Source organism: Cydia pomonella, chromosome 20, assembly GCF_033807575.1.
Source record: "Cydia pomonella isolate Wapato2018A chromosome 20, ilCydPomo1, whole genome shotgun sequence".
Taxonomy (NCBI): Eukaryota; Metazoa; Arthropoda; class Insecta; order Lepidoptera; family Tortricidae; genus Cydia; species Cydia pomonella.
Genome location: NC_084722.1, coordinates 8012690 through 8039061, shown reverse-complemented (window position 1 = coordinate 8039061; position 26372 = coordinate 8012690). Strand labels below are relative to the sequence as shown.

At 34.9% G+C, this 26372-nt stretch overlaps 2 protein-coding genes across 5 annotated transcripts in view; one reads left to right on the top strand and one right to left on the bottom strand.

Moving 5' to 3' along the window:
• Nucleotides 1–26372, top strand: part of LOC133528972 (TWiK family of potassium channels protein 9-like) — a 485578-nt gene that overhangs the window by 424402 nt on the left and 34804 nt on the right. The window lies entirely within an intron of this gene.
• On the bottom strand, nucleotides 9506–17757 carry LOC133529375 (uncharacterized). The gene is made up of 7 exons (XM_061867081.1): nucleotides 17538–17757; nucleotides 14936–15107; nucleotides 13699–13855; nucleotides 12362–12482; nucleotides 11330–11464; nucleotides 10785–10998; nucleotides 9506–9826 (listed from the first exon to the last, which is right to left on the bottom strand). The coding sequence occupies exons 2-7, from the start codon at nucleotides 15096–15098 to the stop codon at nucleotides 9675–9677; spliced, it is 942 nt and encodes a 313-aa protein (XP_061723065.1). The 5' UTR covers nucleotides 15099–15107; nucleotides 17538–17757; the 3' UTR covers nucleotides 9506–9674.

Genomic DNA, 26372 nt, shown 5'->3' with positions numbered 1-26372 from the left:
ATATTGATCTTTATTTTACATTAACGACATTAACCTTTGCTTGTAAATACTTCTAAGCTATTTATATACATTAAGTTTAATATTTAATTAGATCAAAATACATATCCAACTAAACTTGTATAATCATAATCTATGAACATTAGAAGCAGTTAATCACTAAACTCAAATGATTTCAATTATACCCTCAACTTTCAATCATGAAATACAATGTTTACATTGTTTACCCACCATTCGCTAACATTCGGCCTTTTCTGACACCGTTAGCGTCCTCGCGTGTAGGTATTGTGTTAAAAAATATATTTATGAATACACAAAAACAATTCATACCATTCGTTATCACATTAATAAATATTAATCTCTCAACATAAATAATCTTAAAGCAATCTTATAAGTGTTAATCACAAATATTACACATCATCACATACATTTACTTGATAATTAACATTATGCACTTTAAATCAACCAGTTTATACTGCACTTGCTTTCATTACAACACACCAACACACTTACCTTTCGATGCCATTCAGGGCCAACAACGCCACCAGGGCTAGTAACGCCACCAAGGGCTAGTAACGCCACCAGGGCTAGTAACGCCACCAAGGGCTAGTAACGCCACCAGGGCTAGTAACGCCACCAAGGGCTAGTAAGGCCACCAGGGCTAGTATCGCCACCAAGGGCTAGTAACGCCACCAGGGCTAGTATCGCCACCAAGGGCTAGTAACGCCACCAGGGCTAGTAACGCCACTGAGGGCTAGTAACGCCACTGAGGGCTAGTAACGCCACCAGGGCTAGTATCGCCACCAAGGGCTAAATTTAATTAAATACACATTTACATTACAGTATAACCATCCATTAACACAATAATATTTAATTAGTATATATACGTATGTGTTATACAATCATTACTCTAAATGATAATTAATTCAAATAATTTACTTTACACTTTAATACTTTCTGTGTCAGAATCACTCTCCATGGGATCATTTTCAAAAACCAACCAAGGATGTATCTTATCTACTGCAAATACTGATTTGTATATCGGTTTTCCTGCCTTTTTAGTAATAGGCGTATCTTCAACCTCATACCTATCGTTACATAAAACTTTGGTAATTTTATAAGGCCCGCTACATTTAGGTTGCAATTTCTTACTTTGACCAGTTGGGTTACCTATTTCCCTTTCAATTCGCACAAGGTCACCTACATTATATTTATGTGGACATTTTCTTTTGCTATCAAATCGCTCCTTTTGTTTCTCTTGTTCTATACGCATCTTTTCATTAGCCTCTGCTCTCATTATATCAGGATTCTCATACTCTTGAGCTTCGGAAACTATCGTATTCATTACCCCATCAGAACTGCCTATGGGGCTTAAGCTAAATAATAGTTGAGATGGCGTTTTATTAGTGGCCTTATTGATAGTATTGTTAAGACCCCATTGGACTTTTGGTACACAAACGTCCCACTCATTATCAGGTTTTCCATGATTCATTGATGTAAGTGCGTCTACAATAGAACGATTGTAGCGTTCAATCTGCCCATTTGAGCGAGGACTAGCAACCGCGTTAAGTATGTGAATAGATCCTTTATCCTTTATATATTTTTTAAAAGAGTTGCTAGTGAAACTAGTCCCCCTATCTGTGATTAAACGCCTCGGTACGGCAAATATGCTGAAATATTCTTCAAAGACATTTATGGTGGTGCTAGTCTTACAATTTTTAACAGGTTTTATATATATGAATTTGGTAAATGCATCAATTATTGCTAGGATGTAAGCATTTCGCCGTTTACTTAGTGGGAATGGACCGCAATGATCTGCGTGTAAGGTGTGAAACGGTCTATCAGGTTTTTGGATAGGGTGTAGCATGCCTTCTTTAGGGCCGCCGGGCACTTTGTTATACGCGCAATGTAAACATGCATTACAGTATTTTTTGACAAATCGGCGCATCTTTTTGAACCAATACACATTGCGAATTCTTTCATAAGTCTTTTCATACCCAAAGTGCCCAACGTCATCATGATGACTTTTAAGTATCTGCCACCTAACTGATTTTGGAACAACCCACAGCAAAGTCACATCCTCACCCTTTTTAACCATACGATATAGCCTATCATTTTTATACACAAAATTATTTTTAATATCTACCGTTGTGTTAGTTTCGGGGTCTTGTAAAATTTGGACTATTCTTTGTAATTCGGGGTCGGCCTGTTGAATAGTTTGTAGCCACTTATCATCAGCTGTGACATTTGACTCTGTACCAACTATGTGAAAGACGTGACAATCATCATCGCGACATGGTGGATTATCTGCTGCAATAGCGTTTCGACTCAGGGCGTCTACATGAGTCATCTTTGTGCCAGCTCGATATTCTATGGCAAAGTCAAACTCTTGCATCGCCATCCACCATCTCGCCACTCTAGGGACTAAGTCTTTCTTAGTCATGGTACTACGAATAGCATGGCAGTCCGTTACTAATTTAAACGAACAACCCAACAAATAAACTCTAAATCGGTTCAGAGCAGTTATGACTGCCAGGGTCTCCAACTCATAGGCGTGAAATTTTTGTTCCTCAGGCGACGTCTGCCTACTATAAAATGCTATGGGTTGGAGTCCCCGACCAGCATCCTGCAACAAAATGGCTCCAAGACCCATCTTGCTCGCATCTGTGTGAACCTCCAAACGTGCATGAGGCTCATACAATGCCAAAACAGGTCTGCTGACCAGTATATCCTTCAATTGATTAAACGCTTCTAATTGTTTGGATTCGAAACGCCAAGGTTCGTTCTTTTTCGTAAGAATGGTAAGAGGTCTAGCTATCACAGAGAAATTGCGAACGAATTTACGGAAGTAACTCGCTAATCCTACAAACTGTCGGACCTCGTGTACGTTTTTAGGAGTGGGAAACTTCTTAACGGCATCGATTTTGAATGAACCCGGCCTAATACCCTCGTTAGAAATTTCATAGCCGAGATATTCTATTTTTTCTTGAAAGAACACGCATTTCTTTAAGTTCAACGTTAGCTTAGCGTTACGCAGCATAATAAATACCCTTTCAAGCTTTTCCAGGCCCTCTTTAACAGATTTTGACGGTACTAAAAGATCATCCATGTACGCAAGAACCAGTTTTTGCCCAACACCATTTACCATCGAGTTTATTGCGCGCTGGAAGACACTTGGAGCGTTTGCCAAACCGAACGGCATTCTATTGAACTCGTAGAGGCCGTCCGGGGTGACAAACGCTGTCAAGTGCTTACTGTCCTCAGCCATCGGTACTTGGTAATATCCGCTAGCTAAATCGAGGCTGGTGAAGAAATTGTTGCCACCAAGACAATCTAATTTATCCTCAATGCGTGGCAGTGGATATTTATCTTTCAGTGTTTTACGGTTCAACGCCCGATAATCAACGCATAAACGTTTTTGTCCATTTTTCTTGCTAACTAATAACACTGGACTTGCATACGATGATGAACTTTCTCTGATAATACCGTTTTTAAGAAGATCTTCTATAATTATTGATAAATGCTCTTTTTCTTTGAGGGACATACGGTAAGGATTATAAACTACAGGATTATCATCCTTTAGTTTAATATTCATCTCCACCAGATCAGTTTTTCCTAATTCGGATAAGTCTAATGCGAAGCAATCGCGGTATTTCGACAAAAGCGTATGAAATGCATCGCGTTCATTTTCATTTAATTGCGTCCCTATTACGACATCTTCTGTTATCAATGCTTGCTCGTTTTCATCTGTGGTTGACAATAACCTAACTGTTGGCTCGTTAATTTCATCATAACTACTTCCTCTAGCTAATACTTGATTTTTATCAAACTTTAGTTCCGCATCGGCCAGATTTGAAACCATAACGAACCCGTGGCTGTCATGAAAACTATACAATCCCGGTAAAATGATGTAGTCCTTTTGCTGTGAATTGCAAAATGTAGCAGCTACATAAAGGGACCCAGTAAAATTTGTTGTTGTACTCACTTCTATAGGTGAGGTACAACTCGCCGCGATCGTCACGTCAACAGCTGTATTTAAAGTGTATTTTGTGTTAGGTAAAACACATCCTTCCCCAGGAGCTCTATAGAAAGTTAAATGTTTTGGAGTTTTTATAACCACGATGTCCGGTAATTCCGTAAAAGTGCGGCCTATCATAATTTCGCTTGGCATGTGATGGTCGGGTACGACAATAAAATCGACTGGACTTTCTACCTCATCTACACTTAGAGTGCCATTCACAGAACCCAAGGGTCGCACGATCCCATTACCAAAACCTCTTAAATTTCCCATATTGTCAGGGCGTTCCCATGATCCAAATATTTGTTTCGCATAACTTTCCCTAATCAAAGTGCGTGCACTTCCGAAATCAATGAAAGCAGGCGTAACTATGCCTTCAAGCTTAACTTGCTTATAGTACTTCTCGCTTCCGGATTCTACTATTTGAACATCGGGTGTTTCATTTGTTTCAATACGTCTTACGTCGTTATTGTCAGATGCTGCAGGCAGTTGCAACAAGCTGCTGTTGTTAGTATTGGTCGATGACCCTAAAGTAGTCTTATTACGACAATCATTAGCCACGTGCCCCACCCTACGGCAAATACTACACTTCTTCATAGGTTTTGTACATTTGGAGCGAATGTGACCGATCTCTCCACAGTTATAGCAAACTATTTCTGGTTTAACTGGCTCGTTACTTGTTGCTGTATTCGTGGCGTTTTGAGTAGACCGTGGATCTTTGTTCCAAGGTTTACTGCGTTTTTGTGACATTAAATAACTATCATTCTGAGACAACGTTCGTAAGTATGAGAATAATTGTTCCGGTTCCTCAAAACGGCACGAATTTGCACTCATCCTGACAAACTTGTCATCTATTCCGTGTACTAAACATCCTACGGCTTTACGGCCTGTTATGTCACATTTATTAATCAATATCATTTTTTCGTAATAGTATACGTCTAGTGGTTGCCCGACTTTACAACGCACATTGAGCATTCGTTGCAAAAGATCGCCATAATTTTCGTTTGAGGGAAAAGCTAATTTTAATTTTTCCATCCATTGCGGCCAAGTGTATAAAAGGGATGGCAGTCCTTGATACCAACGCTTTGCCAAACCAGACAGCTTAGGTAGAGCATAATGACACGTCTGAGTATCCGTCCACGAATATATTTGAGCGCACTCGTTGACCTTGTGAATCCAGCACTCGATATTTTGAGCACCATCGTTAGGGTCAAACTCAGGCACTACGTTAATATGTGCAGTATACGCATGACCCGGCAAAATATTTCCCACTGACATACTGCCTGTACTGGTTTGATTCGCCACAGCAATACTCGCAAACAGATTCCTAGACGGATGATCATTACTGGAATTACCTTTTGAAGCTAACGGCGGTGTAGAACTTTTAGGCCCTAGACTACGATAACCTTCGGGTTTGTTCGTCAGAGCATCCCTTTGTTTACTTTTGCGATGGCGATGTTTTCTTTGTTTCTTATGTCGCGCGGCGGCGAATATGTCGAACTACGTGATGATGACTTAGATATGCTTCGACCAGAAGAATTTGAATAACGCCGCTGATGTTTAGAGCGACGCTTACGTGATCTAGAAGCCCTATCTGATCCCATGGTTAATAATTCTGTCTGTACTTCACAATATGATACCTACGATAAGTCAACTATCAACTAGTAATTACTAAACTTATTAGGAAGTACACAATACATAACATAAATCATCTAATTGCATAAACGGCTATACTAAAACCAATTATTTTGTACAATAATAATTAACCAAACTTGTTTTATTACTAATTAACTACTATTGTTCTCACGTATCTTTACTTGAACTAAGGTGTCTTTGTATAAACTCACGTAACTAATATAATAAACACATATAAATTCCTCTTTGCAACGATTTCATTACGTAACGGCTTCATTATGAACGTTAAAAATTAAACGGTTAATCGACGTCTAAAGTTTAAGTATTTTATGTTTATCACTTCACTATTCTAGGCACCAACAATGATCAAATCATAAAATAAGCACAAATCACCAATTATATAAAATTGTCATCACTGACCTTCACTCGGGGTCAAATACCTCGGTTCCAGGCGACGTAGGTTGCTTTTCCAGGATCGTCACTTCTGATTTGTACGATAACCGTACTACGGGAACCACAGGAATCGTAAATAATCACCACACTTTATATTTAAAGTACTTGATAATTTATTCAGCAACACTTAGAAGCTATTTTTATCAGCGACCAGTAAGTAATCAATTCATTTCAATTGAACAAAGACAACCAATGTTGCCAACAAGATAAAACATTTCTATATTGATCTTTATTTTACATTAACGACATTAACCTTTGCTTGTAAATACTTCTAAGCTATTTATATACATTAAGTTTAATATTTAATTAGATCAAAATACATATCCAACTAAACTTGTATAATCATAATCTATGAACATTAGAAGCAGTTAATCACTAAACTCAAATGATTTCAATTATACCCTCAACTTTCAATCATGAAATACAATGTTTACATTGTTTACCCACCATTCGCTAACACATACAATAAAAACATTGAAGATCTCCGTAATACATTTAAAAATGGAAGTGACTAAGTGCAATACACCTACTCAAGACGAGTTCAGCGGTTGTGACTTGCGTTAATGACTCTGTGAGACTCTTCATTTTACCCAAGTGTAGTATTTATGTACCGGACAAGTACTGGGGCCAAGTAATTGGCCAAGACTGGAAACGAGCCTCGACAAGCCTTGAGCATACTTATCTCTAATTTTCAGCATGACTGGGCAAAATAATTGTTATGTCGGCCCACACTGATCTAGATTTTATTTCAGAAACCGTGAAAAATTAGTTTTAGTTTTACTCTGCACATTTTTTATCGAGTGCCGATATCGAAAAATGCAAATCGAGTAATTTTAAACTTTGCAATAAATAAAAGTGTCATGTCAGTCATAATTCATTATGAAATATCCGAGAATGGAATAAATGTGAATTGATGTTTTTGTATTATAAAATGTTACGTTAACAGCCGCTGGCCAATATTCAACGGGATGATAGATTTACAAAAAAAAAAAATGAATAAATGGTATCTGTTGTTGTGGACTTTCACACAACTTGTATAAAACTTTTTATACAGCTTAATTAGAGCAATGAATTATATGTATGATCCACAAAAAAAAAAATTTAGTGCCCTTTGGGAAGGTAAAACCCATTTTCGAATCCAAAATTCTAAATTTACAGAAAACTACAATTATCCGCTGTCGTTTAGTTTTGGGGCCTATTTCGCGAACCATGTGCCCATTTCTCGAAGAATAAGGGCCTATTTCTCAAACGGTATTAGACTAATAATATTAATCCACGAACTGTCAATTCGTATGGGTTACCATGGCAACACACTACTATTATTAGACTAATACCATTCGAAAAATGGGCCCAATAATAGGCTAATTTGATTAGTGTGTTATCATGGGGCCCATTTATCGAACGGTATTAGTCTAATATTATTCGTGTGTTGCCATGGTGACCCATATGATTTGACAGTTCGTGTAACAATATTAGTCTAATACCGTTTGAGAAATGGGGCCCCTGGAGATAAATGAGAAGATTGATTTATAAATGCACAAATAAGCAAACGCACGGTCAAGCATTTTGTTGAGGTTATTACATTTAATATGAAAGAACGTATACAAGTTAAAATAATATTAGTGCATCAACAATAGGAATTATGGGAATCACTTTTTTATTCGTCTACTAATACCTTTTTTTCAAAGCGTGCGCTCTTGGTCCATTAAGTCGTCACCACAATACAATTTGTATATTAATCAGGTACCTACGATTTTATCCCTTTATAAATAAATTTAATGTCTGCCCGGCATTACCATAATTAACAATTTACCAAAGACAAACTTGCAGGAAACAATCCATCAATTCTCATCGGAAATTCCGGGAATTTTCGAAACCAATTATGCGACAAACGCGGATGGAAGAGGGGTACGATTGTGCTGACATAGATTAAATAATACGTAGCTGCTAACAGATATATCACTTAAAAAAACTAATACTTTCATCTGTATCATTAATTACAATTACGAAGGTGGAGATGATGTGATCAAAAAATTATTCAATAGTAGAATATTTTATGACTTTAATTTTCGAGGTTGAAATAGTGCTGTATTTCTCCCTTACTTGTCTGCTGACCGCATTGTGAATGTATGAATGTTTCACGTACTTCTGTTATAATTTGTCCAAATCAATGTACTAATTAAATGACGGTAAGGGACACAAATGGAAGAATTCAAAAATCCGGTATGCAAGAAAAAGACGCCAGGACCCTCGGTATAGCCCGATGAGGATGTGCTTTCCAACATAATTATTTATCAAGTATTTTTTATTGCAATCACTCTTGCTCCATTGTTTTCCCTTGAACTCGAAAAAACGAGATTACGAGTACCTATACAATTTACATGTTAGCAAAATGGCGGTGGAAAAGTTATCAAACTTGCGATAAAGATGATTCTTGAACATAAATAAATAAGTAAAGTTTTTCTATGCATACTAGACGACGGTATACATACGAATATACATAGAAAACACCGATTACTCAGGAACGAACATCTGTGTTCATCACACAAATGAATGCCTTTACCAGGATTCGAACCCGGGACTATCAGCTTCATAGGCAGGATAACTAGGCCACACCGGTCGTTTTTTCAGACATGTTTTTTTGAGTAGCGTGTCTTAATAAGTAATATGATATCTGCAATTTCAGGGCTTAAGGGGAACCTGTAGGGGAGAACTGATTATTCCCCTGAGTGACATTTGGTTGAGGTCTTTTTTTCAGCCGACTGACAACGATTAGGTATTTGGTGAATACAAATGTTACAAAATAATAAGGTCCTACCGTTTTCAATTTTGTATTAATGGTTTTTTGGCTGAGAATACGTTTGCCATATCCATCTTTGAGTAAAATTAGTTGTTTAATGATTTCTATTATATCAAAAAATATGCTATAAGTTACACCAATCGGTAAAAAAAATATATAATTATATTTTTCAAAAATGTTGTGCTATATTCGCATTTTACTAGAATAATTTACACTTAACAAAAAATTATTACATAAGTTTTGACATAATTATCCAAAAACGTGTCATGGCCTACATTGTACGTTTATTATTTACTCATAGAAAATGGATATATGGCAATATCAAAAATGCTTCTATTTCATAATTATCACTATATTAAAAATGTTTGTATGGTACTAATAGAAAAATATAAATAATTTGAATCTATCCTAAATATAAAACGTTCCGATTTTTTTTTGCTTCGTTTAGTTCTCCTGCGAACCAAATGTACACAAACATATTGTCACCTCACGAATTGTTAGTAGTTGAGACGTCACCATTACCAAATAACAGAAGATGAACATAATTTATCACCTAGATTGATTGTTGCGTAATTGTATTTCATGGAAGAAAAAGACTGAAGTTTAAATAATAAAAATCTTTATTTTATATACCGGATTGATAATAGATCTATACAAATAACTCACGAGTACCTATAATATTTTCATTCTTTGAGAGTCATGTACAATGCATGTGAAATAATCTTATTCCGTTGTAGATTGTAACGAATGTGTTTTCAAATCAAACAATTTTTAATCAAAAGCTAGTGCCCTAAATGTTCCAGAGAGACCCAGGTTCTCGTCGAGGTGATCTATGAGCCTGAGTTTCTCATTGGTGCATGCTCCTCGCATCATGTTCATGTAATTGATATGGTCTTCGGTTGACAGCTCTTGTAGCCATTCGTCTGAAACCATACGATCGTAGTTATTATTTATATTAATGTATTGAGTATTTGTTATTTTTACTTTTGTTATAATTATTATGCACTTTACTAATTGAAAATATAAATAAATAATATTATATCATTTATTATCAGGTAGCTAATACCCATAAAAATACACGGTGCTCGTGAGCATTGCGAGTGATTTTAACAGTATGTTCCTGATCATATTTAAGGTCACACATACATACAATAATAACAATCTTAAAAGCCTAAAATTATTTCATAGACACAGTTTTCTATTTACAAAACAATACTCTTTAATTGTACACCTCACATAGTTTATAATAAATGTACAGAAACAAACAAAGACAATTGGATAAAGGTGACAGTAGGCGGTCTTATCGCTTAAAAGTGATGTCTTCTAGACAACCTTTGGGTGTCGAAAACAATAGAATTATTTAATATATTGTTTTGTTTCTAAATATTTATGTATATTTTTAACAATATGTATTCAAATCTTGCATTTAATTACTTTTAGTGGTTGTACATTTTTATCTTTGTTTGTCGTCGTTACTTGGTTTCTACTCATTTCCTCAAAGGTTAACTAGAAGGGATCCCACATAGGGTTAAGTTCGCCTTCATAGTTAATTTACTCTGTAATTGTGCTTGTCATGTTTCTTTTTAAGTAAAATAAAAGTCGTTTTAGTCATATCTTGTTTTAGTTTCCTTATAGTTTTTATTATTAATTTTAATCATATATGTATCTTTACTGTAAAATAAAACACGTATATAAATAATACACGTATAAAAATGTCACGTATCACTTTCATTGAAGTCATGTATTCAACTTATGTCTTCTTGATTTATTCACTGTATTTCATATAAGTATTTTGATCTTAGGTATGAATTTAGTCGAACAGTATAAGTAAAATGATTGGAGTATGAAACTTCAAATCGATATACAATGCACGCGTCTTACCATATAATGTCGAGATTGACCTTTCATCTCCTCCTAAATCCTCAGGCAACAATGATTTTGGCACGAATTCGAACAAAGTTTCAATTGTTTTATGAACATGTATGCGCGTGGCCAATTTCGCGCTAAACACCTGTTTGAAGATGATTACTAGTGTATCGACAACCTTTGAAGAAGAGATGATGTGAAGACCTTTCATTCGGATCCCGTAACCTTCCTGAAAAATAAATAAGCGTATGGTGGTTTCTTTCGAGGTCATGCGCTTGGCGAGGAATAGAAGCCTATGGAGGAATTTGGTCTTCAACAGAAGGAGAGTATGTCACGATCCTCAGCATTGAGGGACCGACTGAAGAAGAAGAAGGTTTCTTGGTAGATAAGTAGGTAGTAAGTAGAGTAAGATTCGTTTTCTTTTAAAAATTACATAAGTACTTACCAAAATAATATATATAAAGAGGCGTAATGCTAAAATATGTGATCTTTATACTTATATAAAAAATACGTCACAGACATCCTCTTATTTTTGCAGAACATAATATATTTTTACGTACCGTTAAAAGTGATATAACGTTTTGTAACTCATAAAGATTTGTTCTTGTCACAAAATCCATGACATTTGCATCTCTGTGGTCCAAAATGATTGTGAATCCTTGGCAATAGTCGTGTAGCTTTATATATTCAGCTAACTGAAAAAAAAATGGAAAATATTTCTTTCAGGGCATAAACTATGTAATTGGGATTCCAAAAGATAAACAGCGCTTTCTAATGAATTAAAATCGTTATCGTTCGATGTTACATTCCGATTGAGATACAAAACGATTACTACGATTATTACGATTTTGTGTCTAAACATGTATTGCTACTCAATAATAATGTTCCTACCATCTTATGATGTATAACATTTTTATCGCAGTAAAGTATTTTATTCATTCATTCATTCAATTATGTACGCAGGGGTGCTAAGCTAAAAGTTATGCTAATTAAACATAAACATATAGTTTAACTGATAAACAAAACCTTTATTTCATTAATGCAGAGCCGTCCCGGCATATGCCAAAGTAACAATATCGTTTCTTAGAGCAACGGTATTGTGATACTCTTAGTATTAAGGTTGAAATTTATTTAACAGCTCATTCGGATATAACCCGTTTGGTGATATAGAACGCTGGGTAAAATATTTTGGGGATAACCTTGACACTTATCTAAGAAATAACAGTCGTTGATACTATCACACTCCGCGATTGATATGTCTGATGTATGTATGATTAGGGTCCTAGCTAAATTGGTTGTTCAATACTTGTTCTATTGAATGTCCAGTTTAGAGAGTAATGGCTCAACAACCACGGAGCGTGACTGTACTTCCCAGAGATATTTTCTATCAGATCAGACCTATTTTATCTCCTCGGAGCTGATAATATTTAAACTACTGAACCAACTTTCAAAAAATCAATGTCTAAACACTCGATAGTCTCCTGTCAATAATAAGAGCTAATCAATATGTATATATTTATGCAAGCTGATTTTTTCCAAGCGTCGGAAGGTAGAGTAAGTATTTCCAAGAAAAAAATGATCTAAATACGTACAATTATAATGAACTTGAAAAAATCCAAATTACTATATTGTAGTGGCAGTGGTTTGGCCGTTATCTTTATTAAAGTAATTCTGTAGTGATCCTCCGTTAGTTTTGGTAAATTTATCGTCTTTCTGGAAAAGAAAAAAAATACTGACCTAAATTCTGAACCGGTAAACTTACATACCTATCGGCATACTGAATACCATTTTTTTAGGATCAATTCCAAAAAAAGTTGTGATTTCATTCATTTAAATCCCGAAGTTTTTCTTTCTTGGAGATTTCAAAACAATCTAAATAATAAAATGTGTGTAAATTACTAGCACAAAATAATGTAACTCATGTACATAGTACAAGCATAGTTGAGTTTCAAGAATAGGTAAGTTAATTATGTATCTATTTTCACGTTAGTATTGGCACGTGGGCGGATGTCGGAGGATCTTGAGGGAGTCAGAAACAAAAGGCGTGTGCTTCGTATCGAGTATATAGGGAAAAGAAGCACATCTATAATTTACCAGCTTAAATTACTTTTTGATTATAACGCCGCCTATAGACTGTATAGGGAGCTAAGTGCCCGTATTGGATGCGTATTAGTGATGTACCGACTAGCCAACTAGCCGACTAATCGGCGCTGGGACGGCCGGCTTGTCGGCCGAATGCATCAAATCATATTTCTCTTTAAATTAAAACACAAAATATTTCTTTGCTAATCCGCGAAAAGATAACGTGCTAGTTATTCAGTGCTAACCCGTTATACTTACTGGCGTATTTTTATTCTACTTTTCAAGCGCGAGTGAGATGAAAAAAATCGTAATAACGTGGACGACGCAACTGAACATTCAACTGTTCGTTAATACGAAGACTGTTCGTTAGGCCGTTATTTTTCATCACACTCGCGCTTGCACAATAGAGGCTAAGGTATAAATATGGCTGACCATTCTAGACAGCTCATTCAATCGTCGGACTTCGGACCGTCAACATCTCCTGAGGATGCCTCGTAGAGAGGCGAAACACGTGTCGAGTTTTATACTTTCGGTGGTGGATTGTTATATTTATTTGCGTATTTATTTTTTAACATTAATTGCTTCACTAGACGATGATGATATTAAAAAAAAATGTTTCTGTAAGTTGGCAGCAATGCACTTAGTTTGAAAACTATTAATATTGATTAGGTTAGGTTGGTAGCCATAAATTCCAGTATCGTTTTAGTGATTTTAAAGCACAAGTGCTGTTACGAGTATGAGGAATAATCAATATAGACTTTTCTTTAAACCTTTTATGTATGTTCCTATATTAGTGTTCACGTATAAAATGACAGATAACAGTAGAGGAATAGACAAAGATACTAACATAATGTCGTGCAGTTCCATTAAGTCGTTTTTTGCGTCGGTCTTGTCAAATAATTGTGGTGAAAACGTCCTCATAGTACACATTTTTTCAATTCGTCTCTTAGCAATTTCTACTGATCCTTTACTTGAAATTAATATGGATTCTAAATAAATTCGAGCTGCAACAAAAAAGTTTATTCACCTTTTAATTTCGTAAAGTTAAGCGTCATCCTTTTCTTTCTGGATCCTTCAATAGTTTCTCGAATCAGTGTTATAATTATAATTTTAACATGGAATAGAAATATATACAACGTGTTATACGAGCCACTAAAAGTGGGGTGCGTACACGTTGTATACGTCACATTGAGCAACTTTTATTTATTATTTATTTATTTAAAACTTTATTGTACAAAAGAAAAACTTAATGTACAAAAGGCGAACTTAATGCCATGAGGCATTCTCTACCAGTCAACCTTAGGGCAAAGCAGAAAAGATTGTAGGCGGTGCGTTTAAAACTAAAAGAAATACTACTACTTTACTATGGATTCAACCCAGATAACGCGAAAAAAAAACTCTCTCCTACAAATTGATTGGCTGATTTTGATATCTTGTATGGGAGAGTCCATTTTTTTAACGCGATTTTGGGGTTGGTCTCAAAGTAAAAGTTGCTCAGCATGACCTACATATACAACGTGTACCTACCCCACTTTCAATGGCCGGTGTAATACGTTGTATATAGAACTCAACAAAATAAAACATGGAACTTATCTTTTTTACGAATTCTTTAAAATCTGATTTATATTTTAAAGAATTGTAAGATGAAAACAAACCAAGAAAATGGAGGCACTCCTAAGTTTGCCAAGTCAAGTTCGGTATTGACTAGTGCTCTTAGTTAAGACCCGATACTATAAACACATTACGAAGCTGAGGAGTCAACCCTAGGACTTACTTGGTCCTTGAAACTACAGGTCGGTCACAATGCTCTCAAAATAATATCAAAATGTCAGTGTTCTTCAATGAAAAGGATTATCTTTCTTAAACAACTTTTCGTTTTGGTTAGAAGTCAAGTAAAAATTACTTCATACTTACAAACTCTGAACGTACATAAGTACCATCATTTATTTATAAATACATCATTAGATCAGTTAAATTACGAATAAATTTGTTGAGTCAAACATTTCTACATACACATCAAAAATGTTAGTGCTTAGTTTTAAATTTAGTTGTAAAAGTATAATAATTTGTGAACAAAAACTCACGATATATCTTTTTGATAAAATGTGTCTGTTTCAAGATCCATTCTTGAAGCAAATCGACTGCTTCATCCATCCTTCCCGGGCTTTCCAATTTAAAAACCGTTTTAACAGCATGTAGGGTGTCAGAGTGAAATGTTATTAATTGATTCCTTATTGTTGATTCCATTTTCGTAATCTGTAACAATAGTGCATTTATAGTCTTCTTAAACTTAAAATCACTCATTCCTAGAAGATTTTTGGTGTACTTTTTTTGGGGGAAATTGTAGTATTTTTAGATCTGGATTGTACTCTTTGCTCTGACTTTTATTTATAGTAACGAGGTCGTGCATATATATATATGATAATATTGTATATTCGACTATGAGCCGGACGTTTACAAATTTCTTCTCTTTTGTTTTTGCTGACATATATTATATATTTTTATGTTCTTTATCTTATATCCAGTTACCTACGTCACTATCGAGAGTAAACAAGTCTGTAGGGTTTCCGTTGTATTTACTAAATAAGTGGACAGTACTAATAACTTTGAAAATCCAAGTCAGTGGCCTCTTTGTTTCGTCTCATGATACCACCGGGAGCGAAAATTAATCAGCTTTATTTATACCTATAAACTGTGGGCTCGAATAACCAGACAGATTTTGAAGGTGTATTCTTGGCCGCATTTAAAGACTAAAATGTCGTAAAAAGTCTTCCAAAAGCGGTCTTGTTTTTCTGTTTTTTGTTTCCGTGATGACTCAGTGAAAAACATCTTTTTGGTTGCGTCGCTGCCGCTACGTGACTTAGTTTAAACATACCTACAGACCATTAAAATTTTAATGGAAACTCGCAAAATTTATCTGTAAAATAAAAAAAAAACTTTACTTTTTCTTTTTAATGTATTTTATACGCTAATATTTAAAAATAAATAACGTGTTGTGTACAGAAAACACACACACAACTATTTTTGACTTTTTTTTTCAGAAATCTTATAACATTTTTTAGCTCCTTATGACCTAAGGTACGGTATGATACTTAGATGGGTACCAGGGCACACCGACATTAACGGAAACGAAGAAGTGGACGAACTTGCTAGAAAGGGCGCAGACACACCCCTGGTCAGCCCAGAACCGTTCTATGGATTTACAAAACGGGATGCATATTCTCTGCTCAGCAACTTAGAGAAAACAAGAGCAATCGATTGGTGGAAGTTCGTCAAAAGACAAGAACACTCGAAAGCTCTAATCAAAGGGTTCAACAACAAATTTGCTAAGGAGCTTTTAGAGCTCAAAAGACACAAAACCTGCGCGGTGACCAGAATATTGACTGGTCACTGTAAGTTGAACGTTTCAAACTGGGAAGAAACAAGATGCGACATGCAGGTTCTGCAAGGAGTCAGAGGAGACTGCAATGCACATTCTCTGTTCCTGTGGACCACTAATGTCAAAAAGAAGTACCCACTTAGGGCGGCACGTATTACAGCCCTATGAGGTACAGAACATTACGGCCCAGAGAATCTGGAATTTCCTGGATTCAACGGGCATCAGCAATGAACTTTAAAGGGCTGTCACAATAGATCACTACCTGGTCGACGTGGCATTCAAAGGCTCAAAAACCCCAATAATAATAAGGTATGTGTGGTTAAAATCTGTCAGGTTACTCGAGCCCACGGTGTATAATATTTACATGTTCTCATGTATATCAATTCGATACCTACCCTAGCTTTTATGTAGGTAGGTTGGACAACCAGTCTTAGAAGCGCATTAATGTTACCTAATGTCTATTTATAATTTGACTTTGAGAATATACGTAGAAGGACAATTGTCCTTCAAGTTAAGATAAATATGTATAATATTCAATTTCATTTTATCTTATCTGAAAAATTATTTGTAACTTTTTCTACTCTAACGCCTCCTATTTCTTATTTAATATTATGAAAAGATCCTGAGCCGCTCAGATCTAGTTTATCAGATACCATGAAGTGTTTAGGTGTATACAGTTGTTTGGCTTCTCTTTGCAAAGATTATGCAAGCGAGCGACACGACACTTGTCTCTCCTGTCGTCGTGCATCACTGACGGCTCGGCACTATGTAACTGTCGCGTGTCGAGCACGCGGGAAGCATGGGTTGGTGGAATGAAAATTGCAATATTAATGATCTACTATGCAACCCATAAATAAACTAACAGAACCCTTAAGTCATATTATCAGGTTTTGTGTCAAGAACTCCGATGCAGAAAAGATTCAGAGAGAAGGAAACTAAACATACCTATCAAGGTATGTTTAGTTTTCCTTATATTGTTAAGATAGATAGTGATTGATCACGTTTGTCTGATGTTTGATGTGTGTTTAATAAGAAACCAATGTGTAAAATGGTCAGCTCGTATGCTATTTATTTATATAGTTATATTCTATGTTCACAGTTTTAATGATATTATTTATTTTATGTATTTTACGCAAAAATCAGAATATGAAAAACATGTCAAACATTGATTCTAGATTTTAAAGGTTTTTGGTTTTTGTTTTGATATAAAGTTTAATGAAAATAGAACTTAATAACGAAGAAAAATACGTGTATTTTAAATGATGCAAAAAATATCTTCTTGCTGACATTTTAAAAACTAAACTTACCGTTTAGGTTGGAGCAGAAAATAGTACCAAATATTCTGAACAATTTTCCTTGTACATTGAAGCACTCAAAAACAAGCGTTAACAATGAAAATAAAAACTAAACAAACTTGCGTGTGCCAAAACATTTTGATAAAAGCTATAACGAATATTTTAAAATGTTATCTGAGCAACACAACGTGTTTGTCACTGCAGAAAATATGAGCGATTTTTCCACGGCACAGCTCGCTTTATGGTTGCCGATGGTAGTCCACGCAATCTCTTATCTTGTGTAACGTTGTTGAATAAACGACCTTGTATTTTTCAAATAGGACTACATATTAAATGCGACATACAAGGTAGTTGTGTCGTTTAGGTTTTAAACAGTTTATATTGCACATTCGGCGTCACTGCATTCGTGTTGTTACATACTAACTTTTCAACTATTGGATTTTGTTGGCAGTACATGATCAACATTTTCGAGTTTATTAAAATACTCAGTCATGAAAATGGAATATACTTGTTTTTTTTATAAATCATCCTACGAGCGTTTCGAAGTTTTTATATTTCTACTACAAAGATCTAAGAAGGTTTATGAACCCATACGTACGCTATGGGTTTTGAACAAAATATGAATCTCATTTACATACCTTTATATTGTATGTATGTGGATTGTAATCACTTTGTATAAATTATATAATGTTAGAAATTACTATAATCAGTAAGTAATAGTAGTAGTAGTAAAACATTTTATTGCACAAAACAAGTACAGGACAAATAGCGAATAGGTACATTAAATGTGTACAAAGGCAACATGCCCCTTTAAGGGATCTCTTCCAGCTAACCTTAAAGCACCTGAGAGAGATAAATAGATGATGGTAGTGATATTAAGGTTTTTTACTTGTTGGCAAGATTAAAAAGAAGTAGCTAATCCTAGAAACATGTCTTTGCTCCGTGATCGTTAGTGCTAGTACAGTCAGCCAAGAAAGTGGTTTATCACTTTTCGACTCTATTTGTCAAGTAATAGAGTCGAAAAGTGGTAAACCACTTTCTTCGCTGACTGTACTAGAAAGCTGGAGTTTGGCATCGATCTATAAATCAATCAATCGGACAAAATGGTAAAACAAAATGTGAAAATATGTTTTATTGAAAAATAAATGTAAATAAAAACTAGTATTGAGTTTCGCATATTGCACTTGATTCATTAAACTACCGACCAACCAAGCACTTGGTTAGTCTCGCTAGGTCGGAAGTCGAAAGGTAATTAAAGCTTTAAAATTATAGTTTTTTTAATGAAATGACGATGAAGCTAGAGATTGTTTGTTTCGTTTGTAACCTATTGGGTTTTCAAATTATACATGGTTAACTAATAAATGTGTTTAAAAAACGGCTCGTGTATCTATAAGTCAATAGAGTATAGAAAGATAAGTAATTACAGTGATAAGTGTATAGAGTGCAAAGTTTATAAGACTATCCTATGACTATTTTTTTACACTTAAAGTTAAACACAGTACAAATAGTCTCCGTAACCAAGATAATTAAACCGACATTATACATACTAAACCTAGTCTCAAGGATTAGCCTCGCTTTAAAACAATGTTACCCTGAGACCTAACATCCTTTATGTAACAGTTACAAAGAGTAATGACCAGAGGAATAGACTTAGCCCCGAGAAAATTCTTTTGTAGCAACTGCATGGTTCTACAAATGTAACTTTACGTTTGACTTGGGATTAACTCACATACAAAAGTCGGAAATTTACTAAGTATTTGGTCGAGTTTTAGATTTGGTTGGGTGAAAATTTAAGTTGGTTTTAAAGATATGGTACAAAAACATGCATAGTTCTGCCTGCAGTGTATCTATTAGAATAGATTTTCATTTCGCCTTACGTATTATTATTTTAGAATAAAATATATGTTTTTGGTAATTATTCTGCGGGGCCTGTTTATTTAAAGTTTCTAGATTATCTCACACGTGTTTACTCGAAATATGAAATTTGGTTTTAACAAAAAATCCGTAATATCCATAGTTACTTATATATGTATTTCTAGTAAAAACAATTCAATTTATTAAGTATATAGGTAGATTTGATTAAAATAACGCAAAATTCATTTAAGCCCAAGTTCATCTACCTTTCAGAAACTCTGCATTATTAAGTGATATACATGTAAACCACGAGCTGAATTGCGTCTACTATTTTTATGTAGCTAAATTTTTATGAATACAGTCTAATGAACATAGATGCAACTTTAATGTAGCGAGCGACGCTCACATTTTTTAGATATAACTTTTTTTCTTTGGTAACTGAAAACAAAAAAAAAAACATATGAAAAGTTTTCTTGATTTCTATTTAAAGTTAAATTGTTTTAATGTCTTTAATGCTTCATCTATGTAGTAATTTGTTGGCCTCTGTCTAAATTATGTCGGATAGTACCAAAAACACATTTTCAGTCTAGAATTTTCGCGAAATATTAAACATTTAATCAAACTTATTAACGACTTTCCGATGTCAATATAGCTTAATTCCGTTTTAATAGAACTTTATAGGGAGCAAGTTTAATAAAATCTCAATATCCTATCTTATTTACTTACAAGGTAGCCTTGAAAGTGGTTTCTGCTAACTTTCGTCCCAAGTATCGTGGCAGCAAAAAAAAAATGTAAGAAAACTAAACTATAACAAAGGGAAAGAAGTTTTTGAACGCAAAGACACAACTTTGCCGAACAAAACTTGCATCTTTCTTTGTGACACATGGTCAGAATGCTGAAGTTTTTTCTTTGTAACTCGATACTGGTTTTAATAAGAGACAGAAATATCAGAAAAGGATGTCTGTGAAGATGTGAACTGGAATATAGATAAAGTAAAATTAAATTTGTGGTTAGTTGGTGCAGAGTTCGAATCGGGCCGTATGTATTACAATTTCTCAACAAACATGAGTGACATACATAGATATAATTATGATACTTGAAAGTTCATGTCAATTTCCATTTTATTTCAGACAGTCTTAAAATATGAGTGTAACTTGGATTGTATGGTTGCGTAAAGTGACCCCATTTTACAGCAATAAATTATACCTGCTGGCTGTGATCAAAGTACTAAAACCCCAATATGACTAACAGTCAAAGTGAAATGGCGAACTCTTGTATCGTAATTGTATATTTAGAAACTCGGGTTCAAAACAACTATTCTGAAAGCGTTCACTTGTCGAGTCGGAATTAGAAGAACGAGTCAACAATGAAACTTCTCGAAAATTCAATTTGCAAATGCATTGATCAATTATTAAAATTATTAGAGAAACAATGCCTTAATTGTTATGTACTAATTGGACAATACCTAAATAACTTGACGTGTACCTACTATTTAAAATAAAGACGAGGTATGACTAAAAATGTAAGGAAAAGATTATAATAGACTTTGTGACTGTAAGTTCCAATCATGGGGGGAAGCAATTATTTACATAATTTATTTAATAATTGTCGAATTTCCAACTAATTCTGAGCGCTTGCCCCGACGTAAATAAGTAATAGCCTTCTCTGGTCTTCGCCGCTGAATATATATCCCACCAAAAACATTTCATGTAAAGTGTTGCCAAGACTAACATGCACCTATAGTTTTCACACTAAAAAGTCATCAGTACCCCTAGTGTAAATTTAATAGACATCATAGCGTGACGAACGCGTTTGCGTTAAGTCTCATTTTGTATAGGATTTTGAGTTTTCAAAACGTCCCGCTTGGCGTGCTCTTTCTAAATCCAATACAAAATGAGACTAAACGCAAACGCGTACGTCACGTTTCGAAATCGAATTTATTTACACTAGGGGTACAGATCTCTTAATACCAAGACTTTTACTCCGTTAATCCTAACCCTTTAACTTTATAAATGCTAACTTTACAAGCTTTAACTCTATAAAGCCATCATCTTGGTTAAACAGTACAACTTGGCCGTTTCATTGCTGTTTCAAATGTTGACCACGAGAATATATGTCTAATGTTACAGCAACGAAACGGCCAAGCTTCGTTGCTGTGACATTAGAGGGAAGCAAGGAAACCCGACATCGAACTCGCACGAAGGGGTCCGACCCCCTCTTGCAATGAAACTATCTACTTACACAAACTTCTAAATTAGCTAATGTTGTATTTATTACCGATTTACACTGTACCGACTGTTTTTTTTTTTTTTTTGCGGTAGGTCCCTTTAAACAAACCGCCTTGATGCATCAATGTCATATTTTATTCGCAAGTTGGCAACAAATTATCTGTGAAAACTTCAAAAACTGTGGGCTAGAGCTGCACTCTGGTGGCAGAACATAGCAGAAATACTATTAGAATAAACATTCCATTTTTGAAATTTTGAAATGTAATGTATGGTTTGGTAATTCATTAGTTGCTTGTGTTAAGAAGCCAAATTTCACCCACTAGTTTATCTGTTATTGTGCCGCAGTCGGGAAAGCTTCGCTTCTAAGCGCGGCGTCACCCGTTCGAATCTCGAAAATCTGTGTGATGTTTTTTTTTACCTAAATGTCATGTTTTTGACTGACTAAGCGACTGCGGAGCACGAGCTAAGCGTCTCTGTTTCACTTTAAACAAAAATGTTTTCATATTAAATATATTTTTTTATTAAGTAGGAGTATTTTTTATTTATTTTAGGTTCCATTAATATTTTTTTATTAATTTAGGTTCGTGTAATTTTGTGGACACATTTGAAGCAATTGCTCCCAAAAGTATTCACTTCATCAAAAATCTTTTTTGGAATGCTCAATCTTATTTTTAAAAACCTATCAAATGATAGACTTGGTTCCGTTATTGCAATTTTGAAAGAAATAAATAAAATAAATTTATTCAGGACGCTTACAATATTGCTTAAATCTATTTATATATCTTTGGCACAAAGTGTTGACACCGGAGCCATATATATAGTTATTCAGTTTAAAGCTATGCTCGCAAGGTTATGCCTACTCATAGTATGTGTTCCTGCCGGTGAGTAAGGTTGCCAGAGCTCAACGAGGGTGCGGAGTGTTAGGGTCAGTAACGCGCATGTAATTGCTTTGGAGTTCGAGGCGTACATAGGCTACGGAGACTGCTTACCATCAGGCGGGCACACGGCGCACGGGTCCGGCTTGTTTACCACCGAAGTAGTATAAAAAAAGGTCTACAGCTCACGGGATCATTAGTTTTTTAATTTTCAAGTCTTAATCGTGAACCGGCCACTTGTGTTTGTTGTAAGTAAATTTACTGCCATCTTTCGACAAATAATTCAAACTTTTAGAACGCCATTTGACTTTGATCCTTATTCTTTGACTGATATGTGTACTATTTGTTAGATATCAAAAAGTGGCGCCAAGTGGCGAAACAGTGGCAATACTATAGAGGGCGATGTATTTTTTTATTGTTGTTTTTTTATTACCATTCCAATCACTGCTACCACAAAAAACTTCACGAGTCTAGGACTTCAGGTACCAATGTTTTGAGGTTTGTAGGTATGTTAGGGAGTTGCAGGGTGAAAGTTACGCATTTCTCATGACCACATATTTTAGAATAGAGACTCGTCTCTACATGCCAAATTTCAGCCTTCTAAGACGGTTTAGGAAGTAGTCCATATTTACTATGACACGAATTTCAGATGGCTCGGACAGTGAAAATTAAGGTATCTATAAAATTTTAAGTATAATAGATAGCCTAATAAAACTTGGTATATTTGATAAGTCTCTAGCTTTAGCATTAGATTATATACGTAAAGATAGATTAATTTTATGCAAACCCAAAAAGCACTTAAAACCTAAACATTTTGTGTGTCTATCAGTGAAGTATCAATGTATCTGTAATAAAATAGATATGTACACAGACAATTTCTGAGCCCACTTTGGCTCCATGCCTGAGTAAACAACATGGTAGATGGCTGAAATAATAGTCCCCACAAATAATAAGATATTCAGCCTAATAATTTATTACCTAAGTTGATTAAAAATTCAACCGTTGGTTTCAGTCATCGAGTTTTAATCATCTTCATTACTTTTAAATACATTTTTATACGTATCTACCTATACACCGTGACATTGACCGAAATCCTGAGTAGAGTTCCTTCTCAGAAATGTTCTAAGGTGGTAAATTATTTAATTAAATTTCGGGGCTTCCTGTCACAGGTATTATACATACTTACTAGGAAGTCCCAACCATGAATGTGTTATGTTGTATACTATTTAACGAAATAAATGCTTTTTGATTTAGATATTTCTTTTTTGATAAACATTAAAAAAAATAGCATATAAACCGATTTGCAAAACCAAAGTGATTCCTTAAGTGTTCCGTGAACAAAGTTTTGTACGGAACACTAATTGTATATTTAAGTTGAATTAATTCAAATAAATCATCAATAAATAGGAGCATACTGTATTAGTCATTCACAATGACGATAAGATTAAAGTGGCAGCAATAGTAACATGACATACTCTTTAAATCTCTTCTTCCTCCTGCCCTCATCCCACATTATGTGGGGTCGGCACAAGATGTTCTTCTCTTCCATTCTCCTCTATCTTTTGTCACCTCAGCACTCACTCCTTTCTTTCTCATATCCTCTTTCACACAATCCATCCATCGTTTTTTGGGTCTACCATCCGCTCTCCGTCCATCAACATTCATTCCTAACATTCTTTTTCCTATATGGCATTCATCCCTCCTCATTAAATGCCCATACCACGCTAACCTATCACTCCTTATTTTCTCCGCTACCGGTGCTACTTTCAAACTTCCCATTTAAATACCACTCTCACATACTCTTTAAATACCGTGTATTAAATCGTAAATTATTAATTTCTCCGTGAATACTGTGTCGTTTGGAATGAGACTTTGTACACAGGTTAGAAATACCTTAATCGACACGTCCTATTCATCTATGTCCAGAGTGTAGAGACACGTTGTATAACATTTAGGTAAATAGGTACCTTGTAACATCAATTTATTAATGTTATTTGTTTGACGTTAAGGGATGCAATTTGTAGAAAAGAATGGTATGGTACCAAATATCGCCAATCTCCTTCAAAGCTTCTCTGAAAAACATTTTATTTTTAAAATATATTTTATTTTTCAATTTATACGGATTCATTATGAATTTTGTCTATTGAAAAACAAATATCTGAAATTAATTGATACCGCATACTCAACCGTTATAAAGAACTGACCCACATTCCGTAACTCGTACTAAAATTATTATAGCACTTTAAGTATTTGGCAGTGAAATCGAATCGTTACGTTTCGGTCCATTATCTCTTTATGTGTCGACAGGAAAGGGCGACACGATTTTTTATTGTCAATTTTAATGGCATTTCTTTTTCCTCGTTATCTTTTTTCTCAGTCTGCTTAAATGTCCCACTGCTGGGCAAAGGCCTCCCCCCTTGATCTCCACGACTCTTGATGTGCTTTTTCCGGCCAGTTACTGAGAAAATCCTTCTCCACCTCCTGTTTTAGTAGGCCCTCGTTATATATAAGTTATTATCCGGAAGAATAATAAAATAGTTATTTGTTTTACAAGGGGGCAAAGTTGTTGTTTAACCGCTCGTGCCAATATTGATACCCGAGGAAGCGAAAGATTCCAAAATTGAACCACGAGGTGGAATCTTGAGCGTTGCGAGGGTTTCAAGGCTCGAGGGTTAAACAAATTTTGCCTCCAAGTGAAACACAAAATTTTTCACCACACCAACGCGAGGAACTACTAACTATGAAATACCAAAAAGAAAAAAACAAATTGAATCAAAACCAAATGAACGTGATAAAAAAATTATCATTCAAAATCATCATTTCAAAGTCAATTCTCCTGGTCAACATAAGGAAACAACTCAAAATTTGCATCTGATTACTTTGCCCCACATGTGGATAAAATGCAACTTTCTCATTAGTTTATGAACGATCAAGAGCGCCTTTACCAGTTGGTGTGGTGAAAATATACTTACCCTAATGAATCCGTTTAAAGACAGTGTAGAGCATTGAATGACCACGGTCAACTTATAACTTGCCATATTGATTATTGGATGAATTCACTAAAGGTAATATTAGTGTATACGAAAATAAATAAATAAGAAAATTAAGAATGATTGTTTTTTTTTTTAAGTTTTAAGTACTCATTTGCTGAACATTTCTCTTTCAATGTCAAACACAACAAATAGCTCACTCGAAACCTCCATAATATTAATCCAAACATATTTCAACAAAAGTATCGAATTTGTAATCAATTATCAGTACATGTTGAATTATTGTGTCCGCTATACACTCGACAACAAGACAAACATTTTTCCCGCACGCAGTCCCGTTCATGATTTACGAAGCAATTTATTATTTTTTCATTCGTTCTTTGTTTCGTAATTGTGAAAATCACACATTCTTTACGCGTGACCTATTTTCATGAACATTTAATTTTATTTATATTAAACAACCCTTTCATGATTACATTTGGTTGCAACGGATAATATGAACTGTACAGTGTGGGCAAAATTAATGAATCCTGGAAGAAAAAGTGCCCTAAAACCTTAAGTTAGCCCATTTTACTTAAATGAATTAAGACAAGTAAATTGTTAAAAATCATTGTATGCAGTTTTGTTTCTTTTTAATAATAAAAGAATGGTTCCTTTAAGTAAAATGAGCTAGCCTAAGATTTTAAGGCAACTTTCCCCCTAAGGCACTTTAATTTGTTGCACCCTGCCATATGTCATTTTTTTCAGAGGCTTGTGGACTTAAAACGTTGAGCCATTTCGTTGTCGGATAACGTAGGTACGCTTGGAAGTCGTTAACCATACTGTTAAATAAAGATAGCCTGTACGTATGCTAAACCAACGGTAAAACATGTATAGGCCCTTGATTTTTTCCTCCATACA

What these genes read in the sequence shown, in the direction of transcription:
- LOC133529375 (XM_061867081.1), bottom strand. Translation starts at nt 15,098, where the DNA reads ATGGAATCAACAATAAGGAATCAATTAATAACATTTCACTCTGACACC. An exon ending in TTTTCAAGTTCATTATAATT is followed by an intron (nt 11,465 to 12,361) that starts GTACGTATTTAG and finishes TTTTTTTTTCAG; the next exon opens with TTAGCTGAATATATAAAGCT. An exon ending in GTCAATCTCGACATTATATG is followed by an intron (nt 9,827 to 10,784) that starts GTAAGACGCGTG and finishes GTATGGTTTCAG; the next exon opens with ACGAATGGCTACAAGAGCTG.